Below are 17,407 nucleotides of genomic sequence, written 5' to 3' on the forward strand. Positions count from 1 at the left end.
CTTGGAGCAGGTTTTGTTTTGTTTTTTGTTTTTGTTTTTGTTTTTGTTTTTTTTTGTTTTTTTGTTTTTGTGGGTTACAAGAAATTAAGCTTACTCCATAAGAAAGCGATGACATTATGTGAAATAGATGCATACAACATCCCTTTTATATGGGATTGGCCATACACTTGTGAAATTTTTACCTTCATAGTAGAACTCACCCCATATAAAGTTGGACTAGCCAAGAATTAAAATGACATAGAAAAGTTTATAAAAATTAACAATTGGGATCGTAAATCACAATTATCCTTCAAGACTAACAATATTGATCAAACAATTATCCATATCTTTCACCCTCTGTGTTTGGAGGCTGTGGATGGAGATAGGGCTGTCCCTTCTCCTTTGTTTCAATAAAATCATAATTATTCAGTGAGAAAAAAGAAAAAAAGAAAAACTAATTATCCATAATTGAGGCGGAAGATGTCATTCTGCACAAAGAAGCTTCCCTGTGGCGTAGGAATCAAGTGAAACATCTGCATGATTATGACATTTGAAAGGAGTAATCAGATTTCTAATCAATGGCAACATGCATGAGCAAAACACTTCAAAATAATGCATTTGCTTTTTATATATATATATAATCTCATACCAAGTTTCAACATGACGAGTGTATAGCTTGTAACACCAACTTCGCACTGGCTACCAACAAGATTACCCAATTTGGCCCAATCAGACCATTGCCCAAATTAGCCCAATCAGACAAAAAGGCCCAGCTTCAACAACATTGACATAGCTAAACGGGATGGCTCCCCAACTTCCCATGGTGATGTCAAAGTTATTCTTAACCGTAGAAGACAATCCTCCCAAAGAACTATGACATAAAGGTGGAGTGCTGATGTTAGAGGATCTAAATACCCGCCATCTCCACCATGTAGATCTTCCAACTAACTTAGGAGATCAACTACAAGTTCGATGGCAAGATCGTCTGACAATTCGAGCATGTCATTTTCTAAGTCACTGATACCAGCACTATTGACTATTGTCAATGTCAACAACCATTCATTAGTGTGGTCGTGGTTGGGTATAAGTGGTGTTAGTGGTTGTGGATAAGAATGGAGGACTAGTGCGGAGTTAGGCTTTTTTATTTATTTTTAAACTTAGTTGGGGATTTGACCAATAAAAATATTGTATTTAGAGTATTTTAGCAATTGACAATAAAATTCAAAATTATTTTGAAATTTGTGTGGATCTAAAACTTAAATGAGCATTCATTACTTTTAACTAGTTGTCTTTTGAGTTTGCCTTAACTAAAGTATTAATATGATAGTTGACCGTTTTCATCCTCTCCCTCCCCTTTTATCTTACAAGAAGTAGTTGAAAGGGATTCAAACCCAAGTTCTACTCCGTAAAAGAACTAGATAATGTCAATGAGTCACAAGACTCTTCACCTACACTTTAGTTAACTTAAATATAAATTCTTGACTCGAGCACCTCCAAAGGACAACGAGTTGGTACGTGGTGGATATTATGGACAATACCAATACATTCTTAAATGAAACTTATGTGTATGTGTGTGTTGTGATAGGAGAGAGAGAGAGAGAGAGATGTAAAGAATAACCTGGCTAAATCTTAGCTGGTGCTCCTCTCCAGGCAACTGAAGGCTGCCGCTGACAAAGACCATAATGCCACCCGAGGAGGACGAGGGCTGTGAATCAATGGTGCTAATCAAGTGTTTAGATTGATCAAATGGCAACTGATGAAGCTTAGAAGATATATCATCCACACCTACTATCTTCTGGCCCTCAAAGGTCAGAATAGAGTTTGGCTGGTAGAGAGAAGATAGAGCAGCTCTATCATTGTCAAAGAGATGGTAGTAATGATCCACAAATGCCCTGCCCACCATCTCAACCTGTTCTTCCATTCTCTCCCTCTCTATGATCAAGTTTCCTCTTCCTCTACTCCCAAAGCATGAATTATAGGGGATGAGAAAAATGGAATAAAGTACGTAGCATGTGAGCTAAGGCACTAAAAAGAAAAAATGTGAAGCACTAGATGACTGCTATGCCCTCTTGCATTTTGCTTATATAAAAGGTGCTATGATGGAAGAGAGGTTACTAGGGTAATTGCCTAATGTCAAGCTGGAAGAATCGGCAGCGCTGAGTTTATACGCAAAGGTTTTTTAGAATTGAAATAGAAAAAAGCCTATAAAGCATAAAACTGAAATAGGTTGAGGCCACCTCACTTCAAAGCTTCTTTCCAGCCGTCCAAATGAGCTTTTTTCCATTAGCTTCTGTGATTTTTAGTAAAAAATTATGTGGATCACATGCTATAAAAAGGAAAAGACCTTTTGACAGTATTGGGGGGATTTCTTGATGAGGGAGAGATTGAAAATGCAGTTTTATTTTTAGTGGGTCGCAGCTTGTTTATGCCGAAAGCGTTTTGAGTATGGAATATATCCGCCTACCATTTTATGCCTAGTACAGTCAATTTCCATTTGTAGGATCCGGAATAATTAGCTTTAAAAGGCCAACATGTAGACAGGAAAAAAGAGATGTAGTCATGTTGGTTAACCCAGATATTAATGACTAGCTCATAATGGATCTGGTTTATTGAAATCGCCACAAAAAATATACACGGTTTTTTTTTTTTTTTTTACTGTAGCGTTCTCATAAACTTTTGTTTTTCCTTAGAAATTTTTTTTGTTATCATACGGTGTGAAGTGGTGTAAATTATCACCATTTACATCACTTTTTGCAATTGTGAATCTTCACAATAATTCACAATAATTATTAATTAGGTTTTAGTCCAAAAAGAAACCTATTTCTTAAATCCCAAGAGAGCGAATCCTAAAAATTCATAATATCCATGAGGTTCATAGTCTGAAACCTTTAACCAATTTCTTGGGATTACCTGATTTCTCCTTATAATAACCAAGTGTGTGTAATACCGAAACTACACATCCAAAAAAATAGTTAGATGCTCAAAGTGCTCCTAGATATCGTCATTTCTCAAAAAACAAAAGGGTAAAAAAAAAAAAAGGCTAAAGCTGAGAAAGCAAAACAAGCTCTAGAAGAAAAGAATATGCCTAGTGCTTGATGCATCAAAAGCGTGAGTGAGACGGTCCAATAAACATGAGGCACAATTTACAACTGAATAAAAATAAGCTAAACAGCACGGGCCTTTGTAGTTTGACTCGTTTGGCCATGAAAAAAATTCCTCATTCATAATTATGGCCACAAGCAAAAACATTTTGCAGGTATTTTAGCGCTAAATATTGACTGCACAATTTATGCCAAAAGCCTCATAACTCAATTAATTAACACCTTTTAGCATTTTCAATAGAGACAGTCAGAATTGAAATCTTTTATTTTCCGTTATAACAATCAAATTATGAACAACAAAAAAAAATGTCAGCAATTTATTTTAATCCAACGTCCTCTTGCATGTCCATCCAGATTGAAGCTCCCCCAATTTGAAAGGGAAAAGGGCACTAATAAAACTAATAATAAAAAGTGGAAATAAAGAGACAGGCCCATAGTCCTATTACGTAGTCATAAAGAAAGAGACAGGCCCATAGTCCTATTACGTAGCCCAACCCAGGTTATGATTATTGTCTCCTTTTAACCAGTTTTCTGCACTGAATTCTTGTGTTTGCCCAAGGTTCACAAGCCCACATTCGTAGACACGAACATGTTATGGGTCTAAGTCTAACAAAAGATTATCTTTTTACTTAGCCGAAGGGGCCTACAAATAGTTATGTCTCCAAGTCCTTCTTGTTCTAACACAATTAATCATAAACAGTCATCTGAAAAAACAATTCAACCTATAACAATTGAAATATTCCTATCATTCCTTTAGTGTCTCATTTGAGGGTTTTAAAACTCAGGCTGTAGCATCTCACTTTCATTGGATGTAAATTTAAGAGTTAACTATAGTTATTCACCTAAATTATAGGGACATTTGCAATCTACACATTAAAAATTCATAATTCAGCAATCAACACTTTAATTCAACATGAATTTGCAATGTCCATGCTACCATCAAATCGGTGTCTAAATTAAATTATCATGGTATTTGCAATGTGCTACAAATATTTTGTCATCAACACCCTAATTTAAGATTAATGTACCCACTAATCTAATAATTTGGATACTAAATTAGATGGTGGATGACATTATAAATTAATCTCAACTTAAGGTGTTAATTGTAAAATTTTGTTTTTAGGATACACATTACAAATGACCCATAATTTAAGTAGATAGAAAACAAGTAGATATCAACTTCACTTGTTGCAAACCTTCTAAGGACCAAACAACATGTTCAGCACTTGTCTTCAAATTTAATACTGTTTTAATAAACAAGATAGAAAATTTCATCAAGAACATGTTTGGGCCAATATGGCCACACCATGAACTTGATTCTGTTATTCTAATCACCTACACTGAAATTCCTACTAAGTCCGCTAAGAAAAAGGTCTCTGCCATGAAACATACTTTGCTGAACACAAGCTAGAAGGGATGGCTATTTCTTAGAACAAGGAATTTCAAAATTTTTTGGAATAAGGCCTTCATTAAGAAGACAGATTAGGGCAGGTAAGATGCCTTTCAAAGTTCATAAACCTCTAAGAAATCAAAGGTGCATATCCAATGAAGTTCCTTTTATTACTGCAGCTGCCTCCAGAAACAGCTACAATACTATAAGATAAATTGCAAACTATCACCAACAACCAAGCCTTAGTTCCAAAATTTTTCGAGTTTGCTATGAATCCTAAATAGACTAATCAAGATCAACCACATTTATTTTCCTTCATTCTATTCTATCCGAAGTAATACTCTCTATAACCTCCAAATTTTAGACCATCAAAGAGCTTAAATAAAGATGCGCACCAACTAGGTAAAGGAGAGTTTCCAGGCTTCAGACTAGAATGGGGGCTCCTAAGCTAAGAATTTCCTCTTTCACTACATGCTTTAAAGATGTAATAATCTCCTCTTCTTTTGACCTTGATCAAGTCTCAATTTCCTTCCAAGCCTGTCCTTCAGATTCGATTTACTGCCTCAAATTCAATATAAACTGAAATCTGAACTCAGACACATAACCAATCACCCAGAACCCTATTCTTAGACTACCTCCCCACCACCCAATAAAACAAAAACCAGGAGAAATGAAAAGAAAACAGTTCTCTTTTCATTTTCCAAACTTACTATACTCGTCATTTATACAAAAGGAGGGGAAATGCATTTGGCTTAACTTGTTTGCTAAAAGGTGAGATAAAAAGTGACTTTAAGCAAATAAATCAGCTTATTTGCTTAAAGCCACTTTTTGTCTCACCTTTAAACAAATAAGCACTGCCAAAGGCACAAATATATATGCGAGAAACCAAAGGAGATATCCATCCCTTAGGGTGCTGATGTAGGACAAAATAGGGATTCTCCTATGTTCATGACTCCATCAGGTGCATTTGGGAGAAGGGATTTGGGTGGAAAGTAAAGGAATAGAAAATACTATACCGATTGTTTTTTCCTTTTTTGTGTGTATTGGGGAGCAGTTGTTTTTTTCTCATGTTTGGGAGAATTTTAAGGAAATGATAAGATCAGCAGGGAAAAATATACCCCTATTTGAGGGATTTTCTTTCCACCCAAATATGTCCATATTTGGGAAGAAAGGAAAGTTTTTAATAACTCTTTATTTAAACAAAGGGGCCTAATGGTAAGAATAAAAATACTATTCCTTTCCTTTACTCTCTCCCAATTATCAAATATATATATATATATATATATATGAACATCGTAACAAGAGAAGGGGCAATACCTATACTTCCCTTCTCTTTCCTTTCCCTATGGATAGGTCTTATCCTTTCCATTCCTTTTGCTTGCAAAATCACAAACATGCTGTTAGTTTGATGTAAGCCCAAAAAAGTAGGTGAAGTGACAAGTGATATCTATAGGGGCCAAAAAAATTCACTTATGCCCATTAAAAGTATTTCAAAAGACATACATAATTACTAAGAAATGATTATTCCTCAAATTCACACATACAGGTAGTGAAACTATCCTGTTGTCGTCCACATACAATTATGACAATAACACTATTTTCATTGCCATGGCACATAAATAGCTGGACAATGTCGGAATTATGCATTCCTAAATGTGAATTACCAACCAAATACCACAGAAATTTTAAGGAATGAATTCCAACAATGCCAATGAGCTTAGATGAAGTGGCACTTCCTCTTCCCAGATAATGGGTGAAGAGTAAATTATATGCATCTATCTTGGTCAATAACCAGGTGACAAAAAAAATAAAAATCAAGCAAAATACTGCAAGGATCCTCGTAGTGTAGTAGGACAAGAAAAATAAATAAGTGGTCCATCTAGAAAATGTAGGGTCACAACTTAGTCTATCACAACCTGAACACATTCAAACAGAACAAGTATCCAACTATTATAGGGCGTTAAATTAAAACAATGGAGTTGTTGAAGCAGTGTCATGGAAGATAGCAACGTAAATGGGAAATGATTTTTAAAATAGCTGTTGCTAAAGGTAATTCCATTAGGATAAAACTTAGGTACAGTACCTTAAGTGCTGTTCTTTAGGTTCTTCTCTTAAGATTCTGCCATGTGGCTACTTAACTAAAAAAATATACTTCCTTCCTATGAGAAAAAAATTATATGGCAGAATCTTAAAATGAGAATCTAAGGTACAGTACCTAACTACTGTACCTAAGTCTTGCCTATTTCATTATATATGGATTCATGCAAACTATAAAAGTCGAGAAAAAAATGGTGGTAATGGGGTTGGTATAGTTGTCGCTCAAGTGCTTTCATGGGTTTCTTAAGTTACATCTTAAGCATATACATGGTGTTCATGATTGTTCCAATTGGATATATATCAATCACAATTACAAAGCAAACACAGACAAGATTCTAACTTGCAATCAATATCACAAAAAAAATTAGTCTAGCAAATGGGTTATCAACCAAAAATTTTAAGCCTTTAATTCAAGTAGCAACAACAATAGTCATACACTATTAAAACATGAAATTATCAAAATCCAACTTATAAATCCGAAAATCACAATGCATTACTCTTAGTACCTTCATTTCCAACTTGAAGGCCAGAATCCATGAATCCCGTAGCCGGTCTTCCAATTGTCCAAATACACGACCTTCTTCACCGCCCAGAACGAAACGAACAGCGCCACGATCATAACAAACCTCTGCACATTCAAATTCCTCACCTTCACGAGCAAATGCGTCACGAACGCCAGCAACAACCCGACGATCGTGTACAAGAACCCGATCGCGAACCCTTCGGCTCCGAGCTGCATCCCGGACCCTTGGTAGAAGAAAATCAGCTTGTTCGGATCATTCCGATCGGCCAAAAACATCGGCATTTTCCGAATTATGTTGTGCATCGCGCCGGAAACGCTGAAGAAGTAAATGAAAACCGAGCCGGAGAGCCAGAGCTTGGGATCGTGAAGCAAGGTCTCGCCTTTCACGATCTTCTTGATCGCGAAGGGGATCCAAACCAGGGTCGCGAGCACGATGAGGCCCAATTGCCTGGTGGAGAGGAACGGAGGCCGGTGAATCGGACCGACGTTGAGCTTGGTCTTGGCCTGGACGAAATCGGCCATCGACTCGGCGAGTCGCGAGAAATCGCCCTGGTCCATCTGCTCCGATTGCTTGGGGGAGTGGTGCGGAGCGACGAGGCGGATGTGGGGGAGGGCATTGACGCCGAAGAGAGCGAAGCTCTGCTGAGACTCTTTGAACTCGATGTCGCAGAAGAAGAGGTTGGGGCTGCTAGGGCTAGGGTTAGGGTTGTTGGTGACGAAGGATTGGGCGAGGAGAGAGAATTCGGAGTGGAGGGTTTTGAGCTGGAGCTCCGACTTGTCGTGGAGCTGGGTGGCGTCGAAGAAGATGAGGAGGTAGTAGGGTCTTGGGGTTTTCGTGGAGGTGAGGTAGCGAGAGACGGAGTGGTCGTCGAGGTGGATTATGCCGGTTTTGGATCGGGATTGGAGGGATTGGAGCTCCGAGAGTCGGTCCGAGTCGGAGGAGCTGGTTGAGGTTGAGATGAGGAGGAGGGAAATGAGGAGGAGGACGGGGAGAGACTGAGTGGGAGACATGGTTTGTGGATTTTTTGGGGGTACAGAGAGAATAAGCTTGTTTTTGTTTGGAGAGGATGGAGTTTTTCTTTTTTTGAGGAGGGGGAGACTTTGATTTTGACTTCTGGACTTTGTTACCAATGGCTACCTGTCGTTTTACTTGCATTTGTGGCAGGAGAACAAGGAAACGGTCTGGTTCTTAGTTTGAGGGGGTGTGCGGCAAATCCGCAAAATCCAACCCAACTCATTCCATCGGGTTGGGCCACCTTTTAAGGTTTGGTTTGTTAGATTGGGTTATGAATATTTTTTTAAAAGTGAGTAGGACTGGATTTGGGTTATAAAATTTACAAATCCGCCTAATCCAATCCGACTTACTTATATTTAATATATATTTAAATTTAAAAAAATATATATATTATACAATTCTTTTAATTTACTTTTTTTTTCCCTTTTCCTAAATAAAACTCAAACCCTAAATTCTCCTTATATAGTTTTATGTTTGTTTGGTGTTATATTCATAATTATTTGATTATAAACTTGCTCTTATTTGTAGTGGTGTTGTTCTAATAATAATAATAATAATAATAAAGACTATCCAACCTATAAGGACTCAAATTGATCCAATGCCCAAAAGATTTGGACAATCGCCCAACAAGCCCACAACAATAAATTTGTTAGAGAGTGAGTTTAATGTTGAACGTTTAACGTGTCAAATATGAATCACTACGGGTTAGTTTAGTGTTAGAATGAACGAGAATAAAAAGTTGAAAAGAAAAACAGTCTTCGGTCAAGTCCAAGGATGGTATGTTCTTGTATTTAGCACTCAGACTTACACAAATATTCCAGTTCTTGATTACAAAGTGGTCCCTTTTTCTCTTTGATGCCCCCCTTTTTTTGTAATGGAATCCTTCCCCTTTTATACTCCCTCCCCTTCTTTCATCTTAGTCTTCCACATGTAGATCAGATTGCTAATCTCTTTGATACTTGTCCCATCAGCACCTTTTTGAAATACTTTTTTGAAATCTTTGTGGATAGCCGTAAAGCTAGAAATCACTGTTCAGGCATCATCTCCACATTAATGCAGCCAATTGGTTAGGTGTAGAGCATTCAATGTGGTGATAGTAGCTTTCTTCCTAGATATTTCTCCATTCTTTGTTGACTCACTTCTTTTTGAAACTTATCCTCCTAAGCATGGTGGCCCATTGCCCAATACTTGCTAAGTGGTCAGACTTCAGGCTTCCACTCTGTTTGCCGAGGAAGGATGGCTCCTCGTACAACATCACTTGCTTGTTGTGACCGGTCCTCTTCCTCGGCCCAAAAATCTATTTGCCTTTACTAGCACTTGTTTGTCATCGGGCTCTTTGACGTCCTCGGGCGCGGCCTATGACCCAATACCCTTATCCAAGCTATTTATCCCCACACAACCCATGGGTACAATCCGACCCAACCCAATCCGCATGGGTTGGGTTGGACCCTTGTGTTGGGTTGTGTTAGGTTGGATTTTTTTAACCCACAATGGTGGGTTGGATCGAAAAAACTCTACAGTCTGACCCAACCTGACCCATGCACACCTTTGGCTAGTTTTTACCGATTGAAGTATCGATTTTATTGGTTTTGGGAGCTTTTACCGGACTAATTTAGGGTCTAGTTTTCAATGTGATTTTTAAAACCAATCCGTTGGAGTCCTTTGATACTTGCACCACTATCTAGCTCCTTTCTTGGTGTTTCAAATATAAACTTCTAGAATTCAAATGTCCTTCTTTTAATTATGGAATTATAAAATTAAAAAAAAAAAAAGACGTATCTTGTCTAATTAATATATGCAACATGTAATATTCTATATATGCTTACAATTCATTTTAACTGTGATATTGATTGACCAACTAAATTATATAACAGGCTGGGTTTTGGAGCAATAACAAGTGTATTATAAATCCAATTTAAAACACTAATATTACTATTTTCGTGTGTATTCTAATAAGTATTATTGTTTACTCAAAAAAAAAAAGTGTCATTTACCAAAGAAATATATTGTAGATTCGAGTATGAGAATTAGCCTCTCCTAAATTTCATTTTTTAAATAATAATAATTGAAAAAAAGAAAAAGAAAAAAGAGAGGTAAGTAACTAAGGATGCATTGGCAATGGCATTAGGCTCTTCAAAACCACATTTTAGCCAAAAATTTGACTGAATTCATCCCAAAGTGTCATGCATCAAGCTTAATAAATTCTCCAAAAAAAAAAAAAAAGAGTAAAAATGCATAGTGGGCTTGTAGTGGGCCTTTTTTGCAACTGTAGGCTAGGTTGTCTCCTGCCACGTTATGGCCCAATGGTTCTGGGTAGGAGAGTTAGGATTGGCATGATTGCAACACACTCCAAGCCAGCTTGTGCACAAGCTAGAACCCCTTTGTTAGGACCTTGGACACATGCCCATAACAAAAGAAACTGTTACAAAAAAGTTATGGTAGATAGGTCTAATATAACAATAATAAGAAGAATATGCTTACTGTCAACCAGAAAACAAAAAAGCTAAATCATGATTTTATTAAAGGAGGAAATAATGTAGCAATTTAAATGCAGCAAAAATGAGTTAACAACAACGATAAAAAGAAAAGGAAATAATATTAATGCTTGATCAATAAAAAGAAGAATGGTTAGTCTGTCATGCTTGATTTCTTAATGGAGTTAAGTCCAAGAAAGGAACCACTCTTCAATATAGGCAATCTCATTAGGACGTCCTACCACAAAAATTGCCCACTTTGAGAGAATGGGCCTAAATGACTTTTCCTCAAATTCCTTCATTCTCACTAGAGAGTAGGCTTTTTAGAGGGAGAGAAGGGAACAACTTATTGGTGGTACATGCCCACTATCACACTCTTGCTCACTTTCTGTTTTTTTCTTTCTGATTCCTTTTTCCTCTCTAAGTATCCTGTTTTTCCTCTTATATTTCACTTTTTCTTACTTGTTTTGCTCTTGTTTTATCTCTCGTGTTTTTCTTCCCCTTTCTCCTATTCTCCTCCATTCTGCCTCCACTGTGCACAGTTAAGGCCCTTTTTTATACTACCTATCGTGACGGGTTTTTACTATAATTGCTTTTGTCCTGGTATAGGTGTCCTTCCCAGACCACTCATTGGTCTGTCGGTTGCCCAGCCATCACCACTTACCTATGCTAGCCATGCCACATCCCATTCTTAGACAAAAGAGTTTTATTTTTGTTTTCTTGCTCACCGTGACATTCCCATCCGGATAAGGGTGAGCATTCTCTCTTACTATCCCCTATGGCATGCACTTAGTGATTCTAGCTCATCTTTCCCTCTTTTTGGTGGTATGTCATCCCAGCAAGACATTTCCCCCAAAAGAGCTTGAGTGGGAACCCTAGAATAGGCTTTCCCTTTCTCCCCACCGCCAGATCATACCCTCTCTTACCTCGGATCCATGGCCCACTACTCTTGCATTGGCTAGGTATAAATGGGTGCTACCTGAGCCTTATGAGTGTTCCACTTCCATGCGTGTCCATGGCTTGCCTGCTATTCATGTGTTTGCCATGACCTAAGGGCTTGTTTGCACGTTCTGCTACTCATTGTTGACTTATTGTGGCGTGGATGAGTCACTGGGCTTTCATTATTTATATCTTACTTCTTTCCTAGGCTGGGTCTTGCTTGGGCATGGGCCTTTCCTTCTTCAATCCAACCCTTATCCTCTTTGTGGGTTGGTTGACACTTTTACCATGCCACCACGTTGTTTCTGCCATGTTATTATTTGACTTGTGCTTGCTAAGCCTCTTTTGGATCTACTGTACACTTTCCTTCTGCTTAGTTCTAGTAGCCCAGTACTATCGTTGGACTTGCACTCATGCTGTTTTGGGCTTTCTTGGCCCATTTCATCGCTTTGGGGCTTCCTTCTCCCATTTTATTCTTTTGGGCATCCTTGACCCGTTTCATTTTCTTAGGCATCCTTTCTCATTCCAATCCTTCATTCCCATGGGTTTTTGCTAAGTCTTTTGGACTTCCCTGACCTAAATTACCATATCCTTTACTTTCGAGGTTTATAAGCTTTTCCACCAACCCCATTTTCTTAGTTTCTTCCTTTGGGCTCCTTCAGCCCATTCTTGCTTGCTTTCCATTTCTCATAATGCCCATGGGTTTGCTACTTTTTTCTTTGGGCTCCTTTGGGCCCGCTTGCTTTCTTTAAGGCCCTTTTGCTATTTTACAAGCTTGTGGTCCATTATTTATGCTATTCAGGTTTAATGGTTTTCTTCTCAATTTACTAATTCTTCTTCTTTATTCCCTCCTATATTGTTGGGCTTCTTCCTATTATTAAGCCTTCTTACCAAAGTGGGCATCAACAAGGTTCAATACTGTTAGGACATATGTGGTTCACATGTTAAGAACATATGTCATGATTTTGTGTAATTGGCTAATCCTTTGACAAAATACACTTTACTTGTAATTGGGTAGATCTAGAATGTGTTTAATACTTCAAGAAACATGTTGTTCAAGTCTAGTATTAAAGCCATAAAGATTGGACCAAGAAACAAGTGAAGAAAAGCTGTTCATTAAAGCTGGACAGATAGCTCGACACTTGCGGACAGATAGCTTGACACCTCTCGATAGCTGGTGGATCGATCGAGAAAGCTTTTGTCTCCTCGACACCTGCTCGACACCTCCTCGATAGCTGTATCTGTCGAAGTTTAAAGCTCGACACCTACTCGACACCTGCTATTTATTGAGGTTACGGAAATCAGAATTTTCAGATTTGATTTTTGGGCCAGGCTTTTGTATTTGTGTAGGGTTTCTTTTCTCACAACCCTAGACCTATATAAGGCTTATTTTAGAGGCCGTCAAATAAGAGAATACAAGGAGAACATATGCAAAAGGTGACCGATGCCTTATTCTCTCTGAAAGAAGCCACTGTGTCTTTTGCGCCTTAGGATTTTGTAACCAAGTGCTTCTTGATCTTCATTGTTGATGAAGTGAAGAACTTTGCAGCCAACATTCTTCTTCCTCAAGTTGGTGAGTGAGTCACGTATTGGGATTCGTGCAACAAAAAGGGTGGCGTTCATATATTGAAGAGTTCAGAGGTTCTGAAGCGGTAGAAGGTTTCTGTTGTGAGTTCATCTACGGGGATTGTAGAGTCTAAGGACAAAGGTTTTGTACTAGATCTGAAACTTCTCTTTTCTATAGTGGATTTCTTTTTGGGAAGGTTTCCCCCCAGGTTTTTTACTATAAAACTGGTTGGTTTCATTGGTTTTTCTGGGTCATCATATCTTGTCTTATTTATTTTTCCGCTGCATGATTTTGACATGATATTGATGTTTGTTTATTTTAACAAGTTTTATTGATAATAAATCTAATTAACAACTTGGATTTAAAACTTGTTAATTCTATCAACCGGGGTCTAAATTTCCCAACAAGTGGTATCAGAGCGGGTACACTCTGATCGGATTAATTTCCTGAGTGTGATCCTTGACCCCCGTTGTCATGGATCGTGGACAATCTCTTTTGATTCCTCTTTTATTTGATGGAACTAATTATGCGTATTAGAAAGTTCATATGAAAGTTTTTTTGCAGGCTCTAGGTGAACAGGTATGGCAAGCTGTTGAAGTTGGCTAGATTAAGCCAAAGGAAGTGCCGGTGGATTGGGATGATGCAACAATCATAGCGGCAAATTTCAACAGTAGGGCCTTGAATGCTTTGTTTTGTGGGGTGACCAATGAGGAATTCAAGAAAATATCATCCACAAAAGTTGCCAAGGAAGCTTGGACCATTCTTGAGACCACTTATGAAGGTACCATGGCAGTAAAGACTGTGAAAATTCAAAGACTCACTAGTAGTTTTGAAGAAATAAGGATGGAGGAGGATGAGACCTTTGATGAGTTCTATGCTAAACTCAAGGATATTGTGAATTCTGATTTCAATCTTAGAGAATATATTGCAGAATCCAAAATTGTTAGGAAAATCCTTAGGTTCTTACCTGAAAGATTCCATGCCAAGATCACTGCTATTGAAGAAGTAAGGGACATTAATCAAATTCCTTTGACTGAGCTTGTAGGGAACCTTCAAACCTATGAGATGGGATTAGGTTTAATGGGAAAAGGTGGAAAGAGTAAAAACTTGGCTCTTAAGAGTATAGAGGAAGAGATTGAGGACTCTGAAAGTGAAGATGAAGATGAAGATGATGATGAGGATGAGGATGAGGATCTAACCTTCATAACTGATGAGATTATCAAGCTTCTTCAGTTTAGGAAAAAGGATAAAGGCAAACCTCCTAGGAAAGCTAAATCCTCAAGGAAGGGAAAGAATGAGAAACCCCCCATCCAATGCCATGAGTGCAAAGGTTTTGGTCATATGAGGATAGAGTGCCCAGACTATCTCATGAAGGAAAAGACCAAGGAATCCAAAGATAAAGGGTTGGTTGCTACCTGGAGTGATACTGAGGATGACTCTTCTGATGAGTATGTGGATGAATGTTGTCACGTTATGGCCTTTGCTGCCTTAATCGATAAGGTGATTGTGGAGAGTGCTAGTGACAGTGAGGATTCTTCTTCTGATGAAGTACCCAAGAAGTTGACCCTTCAGGAAGCCTATGATAAGCTATGCACTGAATTCATAAAATTTGAAAAGGCTTCTCATCTTTGTAGTAAAGAGCTTAATGAGGTAAAAACTGAAAAGACTGATCTGTTAGTCAAACTAGATGAGACTACAAGATTAGTTGAGATTCTTATTGTGGAAAACACCTCATTTAAAGAAAAGGTCAAGAATCTTGAAGTTAAGTTTAATCAAGTTAGAACTCAAATAGAGAGGATGTTTAGTGCAAAGCTTGATGAGGTCTTGAGTGCTCAAAAGCCTAGTTCTGATAAAACTGGCTTAGGATATGTTGTCTCCTCCGGCCCTTCCTCTTCCACGGCTTCTGGATCAAGGATTGTCTTTGTGCCACAATATGAGAAAGGTAATAAAGGTATGAAATCCAAAACTGTTTTAGCTAATTCTAAATCCTTTGTTAGACCTCATGTTTGTCACCGTTGTGGTGTTTCTGGACACATTCGTCCTAATTACTTTAAGTTGTATCCTCAAAAGCAATTGTCCAAACGGTCACAGGTTTCCTCTCAATGACCTACACCTTTGTTTGGAGAGTTATTAAAAGCTTTGTGCTTTTTAACTCAATTTTAGGAGAATTTTAATTCTTCTATGTCCTTTAATAGACATACTAGGACACGTGCCTTTTCATCTTCACGGCTAAAGACTCGTGTTGTGTGGGTGAGAAAGGAGCCTAAGACTTAATTGTCTTTTCTGTTTGTCCTCTGTTTTAATTCTTTCTATCTAAAGTAGGATTTTCTTTGCTTGATTTCTTATCTGTTTTTGGAATCATGCTTTCATGCATTTGCATCTTTCTATCATGCCTTCATGCATATGCATATTTCTTTCATGCTTTCATGTTGTCTGTTTGTTTTTGTTTGGTTGTTTGACCTTTATTTTGTTTGTTTTTCAAAATAAAAAGAGAAAAATCAGAAAATACAAAAACAGTGTGTGTTTTGTGTACATTGGTACTTGTGTACCTTGGATGGCAATTGAAACAAAGTCTTCTAAACTTTGTATCTTTTGTAGCTTAGATGAGCATTTCTATGAACAACTAAGCAAGTGAGCTTTGTAGCTTGTGTTTGTGATGAGTAAGATTAAGTTGTTTCTTATACTTAACACTCATATAATTCTTTTTGACGGGAAGGATTAGAAAATCCTGAAAGAAATGCATAAATAACCATCTAACCACTGTTGCCCGCCAATCATAATATGACACCTGTATGCTTCAGCATAGCAAAAGTGCAGTGTCAATGACATTTGTGTGCTTAGGCATAGCAAAATTAAAATGTCAAATATTATTGGGTATTTCTTTTTTCTCTTTTATATGCCCATGCATGATATGCTTAAAAGAAAAATATGCAAAGTAAATTAAAAGCAAAAAGATAAAAAATACTTTAAATATGATTGCAAGCGTGTATTCTAGGAGATGTGGAGTTATAGGATGTACCTTAAAGGTGATAGTCTCCATCAAGCAATTATGATTGTGTGTGAGTTAAAGTGATTTTCTCATATTTCAAATCGTCATAACATGTATACACTTGTGCAATTTTGCGATATTTTTCACATACAACACGCAATATTCTTTGCTATTCTTGATACATGTGCAGGTACAATGTGATTTGGCCATCACAAGGTTTTATATGTGTTAATGTATGCTCATTAAACTGTCTTGACTTATTTTTGAAATATAAAATTGGTTAGACTTGTTTAGTGTGTGTGTGTTTTGCATCTTTCTATTATCTTGTCATCCATAACATCTTGTTTCATTACATTCATGCATTTTTATGGATTCTTTATGCCCCCTTGATCATCTTTATGTCTCTCGGGTGAAGCTTTCTAGTTTCTTATACCCTTTGTCAATCATGACAAAAAGGGGGAGAATTTGTGGAGAATATGTGGTTTCGTTTTTAGATTCTACATGTTAGCGGGAGAAATACATTCCATTGTAAGGGAGAGATGTGTTTCATCTTGTTAGGGGGAGTGCTTACTTCTTTCTTCTTGTACCTTGGGTCTTGTGACCATTTATTGATATACATTGTACTTATCTTCTTTATATTGATGTATGTTTTTCTTTCACCTACCCCTTCATGTGTTGTTTCTTTGCTCCATTTATACACATGCTTCTTATTACTTGTATGCAATCTATTATTTCTGTTTTACACAAAGATGCTTTGATGAGTTTTGTTTAAAGTGTTTTAGAAATACAGGTTGTCAAAGTCTACTTGCCATAAACTCTCTTCTTGCAAAGTTTTTCAAGAGTTTGTGTTAGGATAGATTTTATTGTATTCAACAAGTGAATATGAGTTGAGTGATTTATGACTTCTCTCATATGTTCATTTGTTTGTTGTGGTTTTGTCACGGATTGCCAAATGGGGAGATTGTTAGGACATATGTGGTTCACATGTTAAGAACATATGTCATGATTTTGTGTAATTGGCTAATCCTTTGACAAAACACACTTTACTTGTAATTGGGTAGATCTAGAATGTGTTTAATACTTCAAGAAACATGTTGTTCAAGTCTAGTATTAAAGCCATGAAGATTGGACCAAGAAACAAGTGAAAAAAAGTTGTTCATTAAAGCTGGACAGATAGCTCGACACCTCTTGATAGTTGGTGGATTGATCGAGAAAGCTTCTGTCTTCTCGACACCTACTCGACACCTCCTTGATAGCTGTATCTGTTGAAGTTTAAAGCTCGACACCTACTATCTATCGAGGTTAAAAAATCAGAATTTTCAGATCTGATTTT

At 37.4% G+C, this 17,407-nt stretch overlaps 2 protein-coding genes across 2 annotated transcripts in view; both read right to left on the bottom strand.

The window, feature by feature from the left end:
• Positions 1 to 227: 227 nt before the first annotated feature.
• Positions 228 to 2,111, bottom strand: LOC126727170 (nuclear transport factor 2B). Its single transcript, XM_050432716.1, has 2 exons — positions 1,598 to 2,111; positions 228 to 512 (listed from the first exon to the last, which is right to left on the bottom strand). Exons 1-2 carry the CDS (start codon positions 1,898 to 1,900, stop codon positions 438 to 440), a joined length of 378 nt encoding a protein of 125 aa, XP_050288673.1. The 5' UTR covers positions 1,901 to 2,111; the 3' UTR covers positions 228 to 437.
• Positions 2,112 to 6,931: 4,820 nt separating this feature from the next.
• Positions 6,932 to 17,407, bottom strand: part of LOC126727175 (probable dolichyl-diphosphooligosaccharide--protein glycosyltransferase subunit 3B) — a 41,479-nt gene continuing 31,003 nt past the window's right edge. Inside the window, exon 2 of the mRNA XM_050432721.1 lies at positions 6,932 to 8,042. Coding sequence (XP_050288678.1) covers positions 7,076 to 8,042 — 967 coding nt within the window. The 3' untranslated portion in view covers positions 6,932 to 7,075. The remainder of the gene's footprint in view (positions 8,043 to 17,407) is intronic.

This window comes from Quercus robur, chromosome 5 (genome assembly GCF_932294415.1).
Source record: "Quercus robur chromosome 5, dhQueRobu3.1, whole genome shotgun sequence".
NCBI classification, from domain to species: domain Eukaryota; kingdom Viridiplantae; phylum Streptophyta; class Magnoliopsida; order Fagales; family Fagaceae; genus Quercus; species Quercus robur.

Bases quoted from the DNA above. Each gene is read 5' to 3' on its own strand.
- LOC126727170 (XM_050432716.1), bottom strand. From the start codon at position 1,900: ATGGAAGAACAGGTTGAGATGGTGGGCAGGGCATTTGTGGATCATTAC. The intron at 513-1,597 runs GTTATTCTTTAC...ATAATCATGCAG, and splicing joins ACCAGCTAAGATTTAGCCAG to ATGTTTCACTTGATTCCTAC.